General features: G+C 39.5%; 1 protein-coding gene across 2 annotated transcripts; it reads right to left on the bottom strand.

Annotated features, from left to right (window-relative positions):
* Positions 1-640: 640 nt before the first annotated feature.
* Positions 641-17118, bottom strand: PWP2 (PWP2, small subunit processome component). 2 transcript variants are annotated; one of them, XM_027635733.1, is made up of 21 exons: positions 17030-17118; positions 16713-16825; positions 15847-15941; positions 15376-15475; positions 14233-14421; positions 13671-13806; positions 12949-13169; positions 11930-12073; positions 11092-11162; positions 10261-10397; positions 8983-9131; positions 8215-8362; positions 7042-7192; positions 6511-6691; positions 5427-5574; positions 4377-4485; positions 3881-3946; positions 3303-3521; positions 2943-3093; positions 1746-1820; positions 641-1599 (listed from the first exon to the last, which is right to left on the bottom strand). In XM_027635733.1, exons 1-21 carry the CDS (start codon positions 17045-17047, stop codon positions 1440-1442), a joined length of 2781 nt encoding a protein of 926 aa, XP_027491534.1. In that variant the 5' UTR covers positions 17048-17118; the 3' UTR covers positions 641-1439. The 2 variants fall into 2 exon arrangements, with proteins under 2 accessions (XP_027491534.1, XP_027491545.1); XM_027635744.1 differs by having other exon boundaries at positions 14233-14376.
* Positions 17119-18461: the final 1343 nt, after the last annotated feature.

Genomic DNA, 18461 nt, shown 5'->3' with positions numbered 1-18461 from the left:
GGACTCGATGATCTTAGAGGTCTTTTCCAACCTATTTCATTCTGTGATATGTATAAGAAAGACAGTCCTGCTGAAATACACACAGACATCTCTATCTGGTGTCAAGGTGCAAGTCTACAGGTGCAGTCTCCACCTGCCCTGGAGGAAGGTAGGGAAAGCTGGATGCTTCCAAGCCTGGCTCCAGCCAACCTGGAGGCTGTCAGGCTCACAAACCACACCAACAAGCACAAGGATCAAACCAAACTTTGGACCCCCCAAATTTAAAACCTCATACTTGAGTTTTCATTATTCTACCTTTGACTATGGAAGGGCACGAGGGAAAATTGTATTTGCTTTCCTGTGCATCATAAAATTTGTTATGATTACCTAAAAGAATATTCTACTCTAAGAAAAACAAATCACTTTGCTATGTCTTATTTAAGTAGCAAGTGTATCTTTAATTTATACACTGAAATTTTACAAATTGACTGTATGTGTTCACTGTACATTTTGGACTCATTTTTCTCTTCAGCAGTTTTAATTACCTCTCCTCTACTCCAAAAGTGGAAAGTGACCAGAAAATAAATCCAAGAGAACAGAATATTCAGGATCTCACTGTTGTTATTAGTCAATTTTCCCACCAAGTCACAAAAAAACCCAAGGAAATCAAAATTCCAGATTTTAATGTGCTAATAAACAACATAAAAAAACCCAACAGGACAAGAAAAAGTTTTCATTTGAAAAAAACCAAAACAAAACAAAACACACATTTGTAACACATTCTCTTAAAGTTTAAATTACATTATTGAGTTGGCAATGTCCAAACAAATTTTTACTACAGTATCTCAAGGTTCGTAATTAAACCTCTACAAGATTTGTACATCACAGTAAATATTCTCTCATAGTCATTGCTATGGATGTAACATTTATCCTCATTATTGAACCTTCATCAGGTTTGGAAGTTAGAGAACTAAGAAAACTGTTCCAGAAATATGTAAATATTAAATTGAAGTAAAACAACATTTAAAACAAGTTGAGAGCAACAGATAGACCTCCAATTAAGAATGCTTTTTAAAAAGGATTAAAAAAAAATAGTCCAAGACTGCATTACAAAACTCACAATAGTTAATGTATAAAGCATTTTTAATAAACTTCTTCCAGCCGTACTTTTAACTTCACTAAGAACACTTTTTTTCCTTGCTTGAAATCAGAAATTATTAAAAAAAAAAAAAAAAGAAATCAACAAGAAATCAGTGCTGTCAAATTTACAGCCAAGGGGTACATGATTTATGCCACGGATGGCACTTTGCCTATCCTACATTTCCCCCCTAACTCACATGTAACTCCATCCACATTGTTGGGAAGAGCTAACAGATGCCACTATGAGGGCCACTCCTTCTCAGTGAATACCACTGCATAAAATACTGCCTTGAGGGTTTTCTCCCTCTCATGCAGAGTAACTAGGAACTCAATTTGTCTTTATGAACCTCTTGCATAAGATAATCACTGTCAGAATCCAACTCTTCTTCATCCACTGATGGTTCTTCAGCCAGACGTTTCACGCCCCGCTGCTGTGAAATGGCCAGCGCGTATTTGATGTTGTAGATGTTCCATTCACAGCTGTAAAAATAAACAGGAACATGTCAGAAAAAAGACTGCATTCCCCTCCAAAAGAAAAAAAAGCACCTCTAGAAGAAGAAACATGCTATCATCCCCCAAATTACTCCAAGTTTTTGATTTAAAAGTTTAAATGTAACAACACGTACAGTTTTGAAACATCTTCGAAATGCCGCTGGATGCTTTTCTGGAGGAACTGAATCATAGGGAGCAGCTTCACTGACCTGGAATGGAGAGAACACACCATTTGCAGTGCAATTCGTTTTTACATATGGAAATCCTTTCTACAGTCTCAAGATTTTAACAAGCATACATGTTAACTTTTCAAAACAAACTTTTAAAGACATACTAAATAAATAAAAGCTTTTTCCTTTTGACTCTTCCCTCAATAAGGTCAGAGTACTCAACACTAGTAATATAATGTAATAATACAAGTAATACTCAATACAAGTAATGTCAGAAATATCTTTTTCTAATGTCAAACTGTGGCTTGAAGAACTAATTCTGCTTGCTGGTAGCAATGAGAGTTCCTTCCCAGTACTACAATACTTTCTGTACAAAGAAGAGTTTGTTTTAAATTGTCCTCTTCTACTTGAACAGCAACAAAAGAAGAACCATTCTTCCAATCATTCCAGTAACTAAAACATTAATACCAACGTTGAAGCAAGGAAAGAGTTACACAGTGCACTGGTGTTTAACCTCCAGGACTCCTTCTCATATTATCTCTCACTTAGCCCATTTTAAATTTCTAAATTTGCCTTATTTTTTTCCTCAATGCCTATAAATTCTATGCTATGTGTGGGGTGAATATAATTCACAGACAAGGCCCAAGCAGTTGTAAGGAACTATAAAGAAAGGGTGCATACTAATAGTTAAGAGTTCATAGTATAATCACAAGTTTACATATATATATATAAAAATGCACTCAGTACCTGCAAATTACCTTTCAGTGACATTTAAGATGCATCACTGTTTAAAAAACTCAATTGTCAAACCCACTATCACTCTTGAAATCTTTATGCATTTATAGGCTAAGGAAGCTATGTGAAGTCTTATTTATCAGATTTGAAAATGTTTTTGTAGTATCTCTTCACAAATCCAATAATTTATTCCAATTCTACCATACACACTTGTTAGAATCACAGAATCATTTAGGTTGAAAAAGATCTTTAGGATCGAGTTCAAATCATCACTTTTACCACTAGTAAAGAAGTTGTAAAAATTAAATAATTCTAATTGCTGTATGTGCATTATCTAGAATGTCAGTAGATGTTAAGTAAAAACTGACAGGTTTTAATTTTAATTTTAAAATGCTTGTGAGCATTTAGACTTTCACAAGATCTCACCTTGTTTTCAGTTTCTGTCCATGCAGCATGAGCAACTTATGAGCCCAAATAAGATAGAACTCCAAGTGACATGAGATCTCAAATGCAGAGGCCAGGAACTCCAATAATTTCTCCACATACAGGTCTGGGAGCGATGAGCAGATAACATCAACTGTGCAAAAAGGGAAAAAAAGCCCATAGACTTCAACAGAGTTGAATTACTATTTGGATCATCCCTTTTAGTCTCCAGCTACAGCAAGAAGTCCTTAGCTTTGAACATTACACCTCTCTATCTAAGAGTCCTTTACACCTCAACTTATTTTGGCTTACACATCTCTGCTTACAGCTAGCTCAGCCCAATTCCATGGAAAATCCACTCACCTTCACTGCTAGGAACAGCCTCGATGACCTCCTGAATTAATTTCTTTTCATTCAGCTTGAAGGCCATGATGATGGCCATTGTGTACTCCTTCCGGCGCAGTGTTTTGTGTATGTTGCTGGGTGTGACATCAATATCCAGCTCAAAAGGATCAAAAATCAATCCAGAGTCCAGAGAATAGATCAGAAGACCTTCTGTGGTGGTGGCTGCCCAGCTTCGTCCTAGAAGAGAAGTAACAATATTTAACAACAAAGCTGAGTTTTCTAGAATGGAAGCAGAAGAGTAATGATGAACAGATCACTCATTTGTTTGCAAGAAATGGGTAAGTTTAAAAGATGCATCTTTGATGGACCTGTCAGCAATGACAATGCTTGTAAAAAACACCAGTTCAAAGTGAACATACACTTAACTCTCCTAATTACCCACTGCACAGAAAACCAGGCTCTGAACCTAGCAGCACTACGTTACATCTGCAAAGATCTCCAAGGCATTTGCACTTCATTATTACTCCTCCAAGGCTCTGGTCTTTTGCTTGTTTAATAAGGAATGCAAAAATCCTAAATTAATTGTCAATACTCACCTGTAGGAGAGAATCGCACACAAGTCACTCTTATTTCAGGTTTAAAGTGTCGGTAACTCATGTCACCTAAAAGAGAAGTTTAGAAGTGATTTAATATGTTCACCAAAGGTTCACAGTCTAGTTATCAACTCTAACTATGATGTAACCTTTAAATAATGCAGAACAGGGCAAAAACTGGCAGAATTAAAGACTGGATAAGGCACAGCCCACACCTGAGATATCATCCTACAGCTCAAGCGGTGAGACTGAATTTTGCTCTTTGAAAATTAAATGAGGACTGCTGGGTTCCTTATCCAGGAGATCCTGCATCTCCTGTTTCCTGTTGCTTCTACTATGCAAAAGGATCAGCTGAACACTTGTGTGACAGATCCTTGTGTGTAACACCCCGGTAATTCTAATGTTAAAACTGAGCTCCACAAATCAAACCCTTCCTATCCATGTCAAAGATTTTGGTCCACATAAAACTAGCAACAAGAGAGCAAAGCCAAAGCCATACCTCTCTTTACTCCAGGAAGGGGAATTGCAACACCCTCGTCACCTCCACCCCCTTCATCAATCAGAGCCAAGCTGCCAAATTCAGTCATTTTTCTCCGATCTAAGTATTCCTAGAAAAACATACAGTTTCCATTCAAAGCACTGAATCTCTTCTCAAACAGTTCAAGCCAGTTTAGAGTGTGGTTTCACACTACGACAATGTTGTTCTACTCCAGAGATGCACTGTTTGTTGCCTCAGCTGCAGCTTTGCTCCTTCTGCCCTTCAGGCTCCATAACTGCACTGGGCTAATGGAAGGGCTGTGTGGCCACATAGCTGTGCAAGTGAGATTTTAGGGACCTCCCTGCCCCCCCATTTTTAAAACATCCATCCCTTCCAGGGTTTTCAGCTGATATCTTTTTAAGCCACGTGCTGAGCTGTGACAGCACAACTGAGGGCAGCAGAGAACCAAAGTCTGCTTCGCAAAGCGCTGTGGTCTAACAAGAATACTTGGAAGCACAGCCCCTGGAACAACCATCACTCTTCCAGGTAAGGGGATGTTGAAAAGGTTTACTGGAATTATTTTCCATCTGATGATTTTCATCACTTCCTTTACTTTTGAAGGAATTTAATTTTGCATTTGGCAATATTCAGAAACAGAGTTTATAAAGGTCAGTGATGTTGTTCTGTCTCCATAATAAAATCCTTCATTTCTTTGCTAACACAAACAACTGACATCCAGGGAGTTAGTTTAGTACAAAGTGTTGAGAATTTAAATTTTCATTACAGTTTTAAGTTTAGTGCCAATTAACTTAGTATGTTTGAGAGTTCTGCTCATTCAATACAAACACACTACAGTTTGGCAAAACTGTAGCTAGCTGACTGTCAGGAATTAGTTCTGTTTTCTGAAAAATATTTCCTTATCCCTCTCCTCCACACAACCAAGAAAATGAACCCCTGCTTAACAAAACACTCATGAATAACACTTAATGAGATGTTATACCAAAACCAAAGTCTCGTGGGGGTGGAGGAATGAAAAAAAAAAAAAAAAAAAAGACTTGAGTGCTCACATACCTCCATTGCATCTAAAGAATGGTTGCATGAGATTTCAAATTTTTTCATAAGAATCTGTTCCTTGACATTATATATACAGACAAACTTTGACAATCCACCTGCCAGAATAGACTGACCATCTGCTGAGTAACATAGAGTAGTAAAAGACCTGGTAAAGAAAAAGAGAAAGGAGTTAAGTTCGCTGTCACATCTGCACTAAAAGACACAATACAGTGTGTAGACACAAAATAACCATTCCATGTAAAAGTGGAGGTCTTCACTGGTACAATATGCACTTAACATACAAAATCATTTAGCACAAACAAGTCTTTGGTGCTTTACTATGAATCACAAAGAATTTAGAACTACAGCTTAAGTACTTTCGTTCTGCTGATTCTGGGTCCCAGCTCAGTGAATGAGCTCTCAACTACACCTTACACAACATTAAAGATGGTCAGAGGAGCTAAAGAAAAACCAATGTTATGGTTAAAGAATGTTATGGTGTTGATAGTTCATCACCAAAAAAAATACTTTTTTTTCCTTTTCACAAAGTCATTGTTCCCTTTTTTAATTTTGAGTGGGAGCAATACGGAAAAAAACAAAGAAAAAAGAGCAGAACGAAACATGACTTTTACATTATTCTTTTGGACAGCACATGAATTCAACTTGCCTTTAAACATCACTTCACATGCACAGCAACATGTATAAACCCCACACTGTATTAACATTTTTTTTAAAATGCAATAGTATCTGCACACTAATAGTTACATACTGGTACTTCTGCAACAAGGTATTCACTTAAAAACCTATCACATAGCAAATGAACAACCTGTCATGAGAAGTTTGATATTTTGCTGGGAATCCAACTGATAAAAAAAAAATACACATGCTCAAAATCATGCTGAGCAGCGGATGAACACAGCAAAAGGCAAAAAGGAGACATCCAGATGTCAAGTCAGGCAGTGTTTTAAAATCCAACATCAGATTTAAAATATCTGAAAAGCAGATACACTCTGAAATCTTCACGTAGAAAACAAACAGAAAGAAACAATTCAGAAGGAACCCAGTGTGGCACCCTCTTTTCACTGCAACCCCATGTACATACTTGCCCTTGGCTGCCTGCTTGGCAGTTATTTTATCAAGCTCCTTCCTCCCCATCTGAAGATCGTGCCTTCCCTCAATGGAGCCAGTCTGCACTGCATTTTCATGATCCCAAAATGTTATCTGTCCATTCAAAGCAGCAACTGCCAGCTCCTTGCCATCAGGACGGAAAGCAATGACGAGAACTGCAAAGAATTTAATCAACAGTTAAAAATGCAGTCAGATGTTTTTCTAAGAAAATACCCTAAATTTTTCTAGGATCTTACCTCAACTACCAGAAAAAGCTTAACAGTAACAAGTATGACTTTACTTTTTTCACCGAACATACAAATGTTTAGCTGATTATAAAGCCAGAGCTAGTATTAAAATATTTATTGCACTGTTAACAAAGTACTATAGTGAGGTATCTCAACTTTTGGTTTTTATAATCAAGAATGAGTCTGTCTGTACTTGACAAGTTCTGTTGTTCATTACTGGAATATTTTAGATAACATTTTTATATTTGATAGAAGATGCAAAATGAAATAAAGATTACCATCTGAATTCATTATTAGTGTCTCCTTAGTTCTCCAGCTGTCTAACATATCCCATAACTTGACTGTTTTATCCCAAGAGGCACTGGCTAGAAGACACTTCATTGGGTTAAAGGACAAACTGCTGATGGGACCCTCATGGCCTGCTAAGACCTAGTAAGAGAATAAAAGGCAACATTTGAAAGGTGAAAGAAACTGAAATTCATGTAGTCTGTATTCAGTAAACTCTATTACAGCCATTAAACCACGCCTAACTTGTCAACACATGCTTGAGATCACTTTTGGACATGTGGCATGATACACACCAGTGATCCTAAACTTTTTATTTTCACAATACAGACACTGTATTTTCACTATATAGATATCTACAACTACTATGCACAAGTAGCCTCTTTAGAGACCAAGACTTAGGAATGCAGTGTGCTATTTCAACCCCTCTTATCAGAACAATCAGAACAACTGTGAAAAAGCAAATCATTGCTCTGAGAATTCATATCCCCTGCAGTTGAAAACACTTCAGAAAAAACACTAATAAAAACTGTGAGTAAGAGTAACACGGATTTTTATGCCATGGAGCTCCTACTGCTCTCAAAAGAAATCAAGGAAAGAAACTGAACCCAAAACTCTGGAGATCCTATCAAGTATATACTGAGTTATTATAGTGATCTGTATTCAATGGCTGTGCCAAATTAAATACATGAACTGCTGAGCTCTTCTACTCGTTGAAGATGTACAATAATGCTTAAGAACTGAAACAAAAAAAACCTTCTCAAAAAAAAAATAGCACCCCTGCTCTGCTCCAGCAAAACCCTCCATGAAATCTGTATTGGTCTTAATACAGAACCTACAATTTCTCCTGCAGATAATATGTAGAAAAGAACATCTTTGAGCAACTACTGGAGGGAAAGATTCTTATGCCCACTTTTTAGCTCAGCAATACTGGTGTTACCTTACCAGCTAGAAAGAGCTCATTACTCAAAAATTCTAAAAACTATTTCACAGACAAATTCAAGGTAGTCTCCATGCAATAAATAAAAAAAACACGCTGAGAGAAACAAAGTGCAGCTCCAGTTTTTGAATGTAACAAAACCACTTCATGTTGTATTGCAACCCTCCGATTAATCCCAAATTGATACTGAGTTAAATTCAAGCCCTCCAACATTGCAGGTCCTTACATCCAGCAGCCTCCCACTCTGCATTGACCAGATGAATATTTCAAAGGAATCCTGGGAACCAGCTGACACAATCTCCCCACTGGAGTCCACAGCCAAACAAGAGAACTGACTTGGTCGTGGAGATGTGAAGGTGCGGAAATTGCGGTACCTGTTGTAGGTGTGAAAATAAATCATGAGAACACTTTAGGCAGATTTAAAGGTATGTTTTACAAACTTATTTAGAGTAGGATTTCATTTTATTTGTAAAGTCTTTCAAGCTATCTACAGAAAAAATATTCTGTGTATAAAATTAGATGTGATGCCTCAGCACGATTCCAAGATTTGAAGAAGTATTAAAAACTCTGCAGAAATAGGAGCCAAAAATAATCAAACAGAAGAGCTCTCTTCTCTTAAATAGTGTATGTCTATTTTTGAGAAAATATGGGCTTGCTTACACATCCAACTCTGCGCACAGTTGTATTATAACAGCTCAACTATGGCAGGTGTTCAGTTAGTTAAGTGCCTTCTCCCTGTTTGAGTAGAGCCAGACAATGATCCTACTGGATTTCCAGCTCCCCTGAGCAAAGTTCTTCCAGAATTTTCTTTACAGAAACTGGATGGAGCGACAGGATTCCTAATTACCATCTAAATTTAAATCAAAGGCTGAACCAAAACTCAACAAGGCAGTACACACATCAAACAAGCAATTAGCAGTTTGCTGTATTTTGGGGGGGGGGGAGGTGAAAGCTGAAGACTAAATGAGACACAAAAGCTTTTATGAAGAGTTACCTGTGCAGATCAAAGGCACGCACTGTTCCATCAAGGGAAGCACTCAAAACCACATAACCAGTGGAAGTAAAAGTTACAGCAGTTACACCACTGGTGTGTTCTGTAAATGTGACAAAGCAAAAGCTGCTTGAAGTGTTCCACACTTTCACCTGCAAGAGAGACAAGGAAAGACTTCTTAGAATCTCCATCATCGGTTCAGAGAGACAATTAGGGTAAGGCAGCAGAAGAGCAAAGAAAAACTAGTTCTAGAACTCTGCAATAGCATAAAAAACTTTCAATATTAGCAGTAAGGAATTCTGTGGAAGTGAAGTAAACAGGTCACAGTTTAACTTTAAACTGCTAAAGACACATTTGCTACATGAAAATCTAAGACGAGATAGACAAAAAAAGAACTGAAACAAAGTTAGTTTTCAAGGAGAGCTGTAACACTTGGTGAGCATCCTGAACTTCCAAGCTTTGTGCTGCCATGGATAAGACAAGTGTCAAATTCAAAACCAACTGTGAAGCCATCACAGAAGTTACAACTGAGATGATATTTCAGTTGGGCTTTCTCCCTGAACAAAAACATTATGTATTTAGCTTTCTGCAGATTGAGACTTCTGGGGTTTGGCCAGTTTTGAACCCGAATGGGAGAACCCATGAAGTGACAGATCTTTTTCTGATGCTCAGAAAGTATGGACTGGAAATCAGCTGCTATTGTCATTCCATTTAAGTGCCAAGACACTGTGAGATTGCTCTACAAAATATCTTTAAAAAAAATAAAAAAGTACCTGTACTCATAGTATGTCATTTCACTTCAAGTCACCAGGAGAAAGTAATTTTTTTTTAACAAGGTGCTGCAACGGTGCATTTAAAAAGTTGCACTTAAATAATTTGAAATTAATTTCAAATCACAAACAATTAAGAGGGCATGAATTGGGGTGACTGAAGTTCATTCAACCCAAAGTATCATGGAACCACCATGAGTATACATGAATCAACATCTGATGAATTAGACATTTTGGTGTTTATGGTGAGTGGATCTGTAATGATTAAAAAAATCATCTGCTAAAAAAGCATAAGTGATACAATTTGCTGACACTAGTAATAATAAATCAAAATATACATGCTCTAGAAAGAAAAACAAAAACATTTAAGAAGTGATGATGGAAAATCATTATATTAAGAAAAGTATGTATCAATTACAGTAATAGAGCTTTTGACACAAAAAGGAAAGTCAAGCTGCTTACTATGTTATTAACACTTCAGTTCATATTCCAGCAATACTTCCCCACTTACTTTCCCATCCTCCCCTCCAGTCACTATGTACTGTCCATCTGGAGAATATGCCAAGGAAACCATGCTGTTGAAATGTCCCTGTTGCTTCAGCACATAGGATTCACTTTGCCATTCCCACACCAGGAGCTGACCCAAACCTGTAAGAACAGCAGAAGGATTGACCAGAATTAGGAATACAATGACCCTGCAAATGCAAGTCACAAAACACACAATTGCAAGCAATGTAAAATAAAACCCCAAAAGACTGATGCAGACAGGTTGCCCTCTGCATTTTTCAATCCTAATAAAAGCCCTTTCTCTATTATAACTTCAAGGCAACTTTCCTCAGCAACCAGGAGCTGCTACTTGGATTAATGTTCTCAATACTACAGCAGCAATGCTATCAACCAGCTGATAAATGAGTTGAAAAGAAAAGTAGGGCTGCATAAAAAGAGTATGGTCTTGGTTTCCATGCAAATCATTATGGACTGGGTGGGAACATTGGAACATCCAGGCAGGTTTGTGGTATGGGATGTGCAGCAAGTGGCAAAGAAACGAATGAAAGTATATTATAAACTACAAGGGATATGGGCTTTACCCTAACTCTGCTAGGGTTTTCATATATGAAACATGTATTTTTTCCTTCATCAACAAAATATTTTCCTGAATCACAAGAGTTCTGTGAGGAGAGACTGATTAGGGATACTTGTTTTACTCTAACTAGATAAAGAACATAAATTATTAACAAAACTTTAACATTTGGAGTCAAGATGAGTAAGAGGAATTTGGGCTTGCACACCCACCATATTCCTCATTTTTCCATGAACAGAGACCCCAAAAAATTTGACAAACCTGAACATCCAAAGGCAATCCAGTCCCCAGTGCAGTTGATGGAAATAGAAGCTATCCTTTGGTCTGAAATACTGAAGTACAAGAAATACCCAGTAAACACACTTGTGTTTTCACATCTTGTGCAATAAAACTTCAAGTCTAATGTTTATTATCTCTCTTCAAGCAAGTTGTTTGATTGCTTTACTGAACTTCTGTACCACTGTAACATCAAAAGCCTCATACAAATTCTTTTTTTTTTTTTTTTTGTTATACTCAAAACCACCAAACAGACATTACTGCCTTATTTGGAATGAAGACAGAGTATCTGCATCCCAAAGATGTGCTTGCCAGCACAGAGCACAACTCCCCACATACAAGAAAAAAAAGGTTTTTTGGACATGGAAATTCTTTAGGTGGCATCCTACAGCTATGGAAAAGAATTATGATTTTATTTTTCAACTTAAGGACAATTTACAGAAAATTTTACACATGCAGAACTTTTTTTTCTCAGCTACTGTTTTCTACAGAGAAACTGAAAACATGAATGTCCACATGGTTGAAGAAATCTTCAGCCAGTAAGCAGAAAATTCTGAGCAGTTTTCTCATTCAGACCTCGCTTTTCCATAATGACCTATGGAATGGAGTTATATGATATTAATCACATAAATTTACAATTCTGCCTTTCCAGACGTAACAGTACTAAATAGATGCTCATGTTTTAAGATTTTTGTGCTGTGTTTATTCATCCTTCACTACTGAACATGGTGTGTCCTCAGTCAAACAAACAAGAAATTCCCCCAAAAACCATACACCCCTCACCCCAAATCAAACTAGAAACAGTGACGACCCCACACCTCACCTCAAGGAGTGGATCAGATTGAAATCTGGAAGCTCGTGGAGGTGAAAGATTCCAGAGGCAAAACCAGTGACTAAAAGGTGTGTTTTCTTGTGATAGGCTGCAGCTGTCAGGTTATTAAAATCTCCCTCCTTATTGAAAAAATATCTGACATCAAAGAAATAAGAAAGTAGCAAGGTGAATGCAAAAGAAAATTATGCTGTTAGAGCTGCCAAATATTTTGATCAAGGCCTCCTATAATAAAGGTGAAAAGCAGGAGTTGCAGAAATTGCTAAATATATGCACTTTATAAAATAAACTTAAAAAATATGTACTTTACAAAGCTAGTGAAAGCTAATTCTCTTCTTTTCTCAATGTTCACAGTTGATACAGCAATCTGATAATCAGAAGTGACACCTCATCAAATGCAATGGAGGGAACTAAAAGTTAACCCTAAAGGAACTGTCCTTTTGATCATCTAATGCCCATATGGATGGTTGCCATGAACCCACTGGTCATCCTTCTGTATGTGAGTCCTCTTACGTAGTATACTTCAAATTCCTTCAGTCTGGAAGTTCACTAAGGCTAACTCAAACCTGGATTGGGGTAGGATACTTCCTTTATACCTCCTTCACAGTCGGGGAGACTGAGAACACTAAAGTTTATCAAATGTTGCTGTCACCCCCTGAAGTCAAGCAATCCCTTCTTGCAAGAAATCAAAGCCTCTAGACTTGGAGGGTACTGTAATAAAGATCTCACTACACTTCTTGAGTTTCAAACAATAACAGTACACTACATGTCAGTATTTCTTATATTATTAAAATTACACTTGTTGTTCTGAAGGTGGAAGGTATTGCCCTTCATATAATCAAGATAAGACAAACAGGTGTTCTACCAGAACTATTTAGAATGGGACCTACAGTAAATGTGTAAATCCTGGGCAGTTTTATTCTGCTTTGAACGAGTGATAACAGCTGAAAAAAAAGCCCTATATAGTAAATCCCCATGACATATGTGACTGTGGAAAACTGGAAACCACTTACTTTGCGACACGTGAATATTTAACCTTATTTCTAGTCTCCTGTTCACTTGGATTGGCTTTTCCGTGGATTTCTTCACCCTTTGGCTCTTCAAGCAACTCTTCATCATTTTGTCCTGCATCCTCTTCCTTAGCTGCATCTTTTGGGGGCATGGGCTTCAAGCCATCGAGCTCTGTGTCACACTGCCACACACAGAGAGCTGCATCCTGGCTAATTGTGTACAGCTAGAACACAAACACATGATTATTGTCCAACACCTCAGCTTTGTGCTCTACTGTTAATACAGACTTGCAGAAGGGTTAGTAAGTGTGCACTCTCTTGTTAGGATAACACATTACTTAGTCCTCTTAGAATCTGAGCTGTTTTGATCTGGAAATTTCACTTCTCCTGAGAACCGGTGATTTACTTTACGCGTTCTCAAGAATTTTTTGCAAGGACCAAAGGTAATTTGATTACCAGGTAACATTACAGCTAAATAATTTTTTCATGTTTAAAACTGTAATATTTTAGGGGAGCAATTTTCAATAGCTTACTCACATTCTAAAGTTTATTTTTTTAAATATCCATGGAACTGTAAACTCCCAATCACAGCCCACGAGTCAAGAGACATATTGCTCATGCACTTTCTAAATTCTGAGATATTGTCAAAATAGTCATCTACAGGTAAGACTGTGCTTCAACTATTTAAATATTAAAATTTAAGAATGTTGTGTGATTATACATACATCTAGACTGTTCTCTTCAAAAAAGCAGGCTACAATTACATCCTTATGCCCTCCAAGTGAGTAGTAGATCAAGTTTGCCCATCGCTCTGCTCCAAACACCCACGTAGACATGTCCTTGCTTCCTACTGCAAAACATCTAAAAAAAAATAAATAAAAAAGGCAGTTTGAATTAGAACACTGGTTTGAAAAACTTTCCACTGGGTGGTGAATGTTCTGAGCACAAAGACACCAGTCACCACTTCAAAAGTAATTTTACACACAACAGAGTTGTAAACTGAGGTTGGCGACTGCAGCAAAAGTAGAAGGGGTTAAATACATTCAAAATGTCAACCATGCTCACATTCCTAAGATACATTCCTTTCATGGATTACTAGGCAAGAATCCCTTGTAAATCCCCAATACATGCATATTTTATACTTTCTAGTCTGCCTAATTATATTTTTTAATTCAAGACAGTTTTTAAAGTTGGTACAATACTTAATAGGAAAGAAAATAGATTATAACATGCATACAAATATTAATAACATGTGCAGGTAGACAGTGCTTTAGTTTAACAACTCACTTGGAATCATCAGTCCAGTCAATACAAGTTGTTTCATCGTATGGACCATAGTAGGTTTTGTCCAGAACAAATGCATTGAATTCTCGTTTCTTCCCAGGAGCATGGTACAGGTAAGCAAGGTTGTCTTTTGTAATCACAAATTTCCTGTCATATGTGGAGGGGAAGGGGGAAGCATAATTGCACACAAAGCTGTTAAATCAAATGAACTGTTCAGTACAGACTGCAACACTACGAAATAAAATGTTAAAAAGGCTCCTGCACTATTGAAACAATAAAAAGGGATTGTTTCTGGATGAAAAATATTTTCAGATTGATATTATCCCCCAGCTTATGCACTATAAAAAGGAAAACCTTCAGTAAAAATCACTTAAGGCGAGTAGTCAAATATTTATTCTCCAATTCTCATAAAAGAAGGAAAAATTCAAACACTCAAACTAGTATATTCTATTTCAACCTCTCTTCACCTCCAAATGTTGGCCACTTCCAGAAACAAAAAACATGAGCACCCACACCTGTTACATATATCCTCTGATATGATCCTCTTGACAGCATAATTCCCCAAGGTGGAACTGTGATTCCAACTTTGAAGCAAAACCTCATTCAAGATCCCTCTAAGTCAATCCCAGTGAGGAATGTTGCTGAAGGGGGAGCTTCACACTTTTTCCTCTCACCTTTCTGATGCTTCTAACATTCATGTCACCACAATTTGGACCCATGACCACACAGTTAAAAGATAAAGGGTGTGAAAAGAAACACCAAATACAGAGAACTGCCTCTTCCAGTAGTGCAGTTGTCTTAGACCAACCCAAGTCAGCACTGAAAATGCAACCCCACAACTGCCAGCTGATTGTCCCCACTGTGGGCTCTTTCACCTCACCTACAATATAAAATGCAGTAAAGACTCACAGCAAATCTGTGTTTCTAAAAGTCCCAACACAAACAACATCTGTGACAGGCAACACTCCTCCAGTACCTGTTTCCAGGGCTTTGCTTTTCCTCTTTTCTTCCCCTCTCAACTTTGCAAATAAAATCTACCTTACACTGATTAATAAGTATCACCCCCACAATGTCTTCATAATCTCAACTAGTTTATGGGGTAATTTCTGCTGTTTTATTCTAAAGAAGCATGCACTCTTTACTTACTTGCCATCAGGGGAGAACTTGACACTGTGAACTGGCTTGTGAAAATAAAACTGATGTATCACACATTTACCAATCAAACTGACAAGCAAGGCAGCTCCCTCTGTAAGGGCAGAAAAAGAAGGGTCATGAAAATAACCAAGTTCCCAAAGAAAACATACTCCTAGCAAGGTTAGTTTCTTTCCTTAAAGGGGAGGGGGTAAAGTACCTCCTCAGAAATTTTTCAAGACAGTGTGCTTAGTATTACTAAGAAGAAAAATACAAAACTATCATACATTACCTAAATTCTGTAAAAAGTTCTTTTTAAGCTCAGTAAATAAAGAACTCTTCCCCAAAAGTTCCAACATAACGTTTAAAGCAGAGCACTTCTAACCTGTGCTAAGGTTGAATACCTAGCAACACAGATTTTCCCCTCTCAAGGCTGAATTTTTACTGCATTTTCTTATAAAACAAATGTCTCCTTTGTGAAAGTACCTTCATCAATCAGAATGGCAAGAGTTCCATCTGGAGAGAGCCCCACACACACAATATTAAGCCGTGTAGCCAAAGGAAATGTCTCACACTTGTTACTACAAAAAAAAAAAAGATAAAACGGTAAATTTGCGACAAGGATGTAGAAAGAACAGTCAGAAAGAACATCTCTATCAGTGAAATATGGTCTGATACCTATGATAAAGCTACAGAATCAACTCAGATGTAAAACTTTCATTAGCTGTCAAAATTCCACGAAAACTGACTATATGGTTGTTCTGTGCAGGACCAGGAGTTGGACTCAGTGATCCTCAGGGCTCCCTTCCAACTCAGGATATTCTATCTCAGGATTCTGTGTAAGACACAGGCTGCTGACTGGAATACCGGCATAAAGAGAATAAATCCCAACCCCGGCACACAGGAAAGGCCGATGACGGTCTAAGCTTTGCCGTATACAAGAGAGAGAGCAAAACCAGAAGCACATAAGGAAAGCACACCACTAAATCCAACGCAAATTGTTTTTTTCCCCTCTTTGCTTCTAAAACACACCTTTACATGCTTCTTACGCTATTCTCCCCACGCAACACCCCGACAGGTATTCCACTAGGCACATAACCTTTTAACGCCAAGCCGGGATATTCTGGAAGGCCGAGCATCCCGGAGAGCCTCAGCCCCACCACAGAAGGATGCGGAGCCGGCGGTGCGGGAGCATCATGGATAAGGCGGCCTCGGGTCGGGCTCCACAACCTCCTCAGGGCTTTATTCCCCCCGAAATCCCGGTGCTGGCCCTTCCCCGCCCCTCCCAGCCCTGTCGGAGGGGGCTGAGGGGGAGAGAAGCGGTGGGGGCTGGTGGGGGGGGGGTCACTCACTTCTTGAGGTCGAAGAGGGAGACCCTGTTGCCGACGGGGCTGAGGAGGGAGTTTCCATCGCGGGTGAAGCTGAGGTTCCCGCGGCGGTACACGGTGCCCAGCAGGCCGGAGAACTGCGCGGGGAGGAAGGGGAAGAGTGAGCGGGGCGGGGGAGAAGGGGAGCGGGGAGGGAGGGGGAGCAGAGGGGAAGGGGAGCGGGGGGGAAGGGGAAGGGTGAACGGGGCAGGGGAGAAGGGGAGGAGGGGAGAAGGGGAACAGGGAGGAAGGGGAACAGGGGGGAAGGGAAGCAGGGGCTGCCGAACCGCGGCCGCACTCACCCGGTAGGCGAAGCGCATGGCGGACACACGTGTGGAAGCAGCACCGAGGCCGCGGAACCGCGGCCGGGAAGGGGCGGGAGGAGGGATCGGGGATCCCGCACATGCGCCCGGGGAGGCGGCGGGGGCGGCCCGGGAAGGGGAAGTAGGAGAAGGTGTGAGGGGGATCACATCCTGCGGGTCAGGATTAAACCCTGTCGGTGTCCCTGTGGAAGGGACCACAGCGGGTCGTCTGGTCTCACTTCCCTGCTCAAGGGACACGGCACAGGATTGTGTCCGGATGGCTCTGGAGTGTCTCCAGTGAGGGAGACTCCACACCCTCCCTGGGCAGCCTGTTCCAGTGCTCGGTCGCTGCACAGGAACGGAGTTCTTCCTCACGTTTAAGTGGAAATTCCTGTGCATTAGTTTCTGCCCATTGCCCTGAGATATTGCCTGTTCTTCTCTAGGTTGGTGTGATAAACAAAGTCTCGAGTTTCTATAAGTTTCGAGTAATAATTTATTATATGGTAAGAGCAGGTAGCCGGCTGGGTGACAGAAATGGGACCAGTTTCCCAAATCTGCACACCCTTACTACAGGGTACATTTAGTATTTATCTTAGCTACTTCATGCATATTAATTATATCATATACATATACATTCTACAGGGTTTTGCTAAGTATTTAATATATGGGGTTTCTTACAGCTAAAGCTAAAAGGGTTATCTCTACAACCAGTCATAATTCATGCATTCTTGGATTTAAAGTTCTACTATATTTTATTCTTAGGACAGTAAGGAGGTTTTAGGCCTCTTGACCTTGTAAGGGTCTGTTTTATTTCTTTATGGAGGTGTAATTAAGTTTTACAATCCGTTTGTTTTATTTTGATGTAATCACCCATTTGTTTCACGAATCACAATTATTTATATATCACAGCTGGCATCCCTGAGAAGATCCATCCTCTGACAGCGTCCCTGTAAATATTTGTGCACGTTAATGAGGTCCCCTCGGTGCCCCCTTCTCCATCCACAGACCGCACCTCTCCCCCCACAGCCGCTCCTGTCCCTCCCCAGGACGGTGTTGCCGGTGTTACGACCCGGCAGGATAACTCTGGCTCTTGTTAATAAATCCCTCGGGGTCACTGCAGGAGCTGGGCCTGTTCAGCCTAGAGAAGAGAAGACTGAGAGGGGATCTCATCAACGCATAAAAACATCAAGGTGGATGTCAGAGGATGGTGCCAGACCCTTTTCAGTGGTGCCCAGGGACAGCACGAGGAGCATCGGCCATTAACTAAAACGCAAGAAGTTCCACGTCAACACGAGGTGGAATGTTTTCCCATTAAGGGTGAAGAGCACCAGAACAGGCTGCCCAGGGTGGGCACGGGTTCTCCCTCTCTTGGAGACATCTTCCAAACCCATGTGGAAGAGTTCCTGTGTCACCTGCTCCAGGGAGGAGTTGG

The sequence above is a fragment of the Corapipo altera genome, unplaced genomic scaffold (assembly GCF_003945725.1).
Source record: "Corapipo altera isolate COAL_440 unplaced genomic scaffold, ASM394572v1 0, whole genome shotgun sequence".
Lineage (NCBI taxonomy): Eukaryota > Metazoa > Chordata > Aves > Passeriformes > Pipridae > Corapipo > Corapipo altera.
Note: the sequence above shows the minus strand (reverse complement) of the source record. Positions and strands in the feature narration are given on the sequence as shown.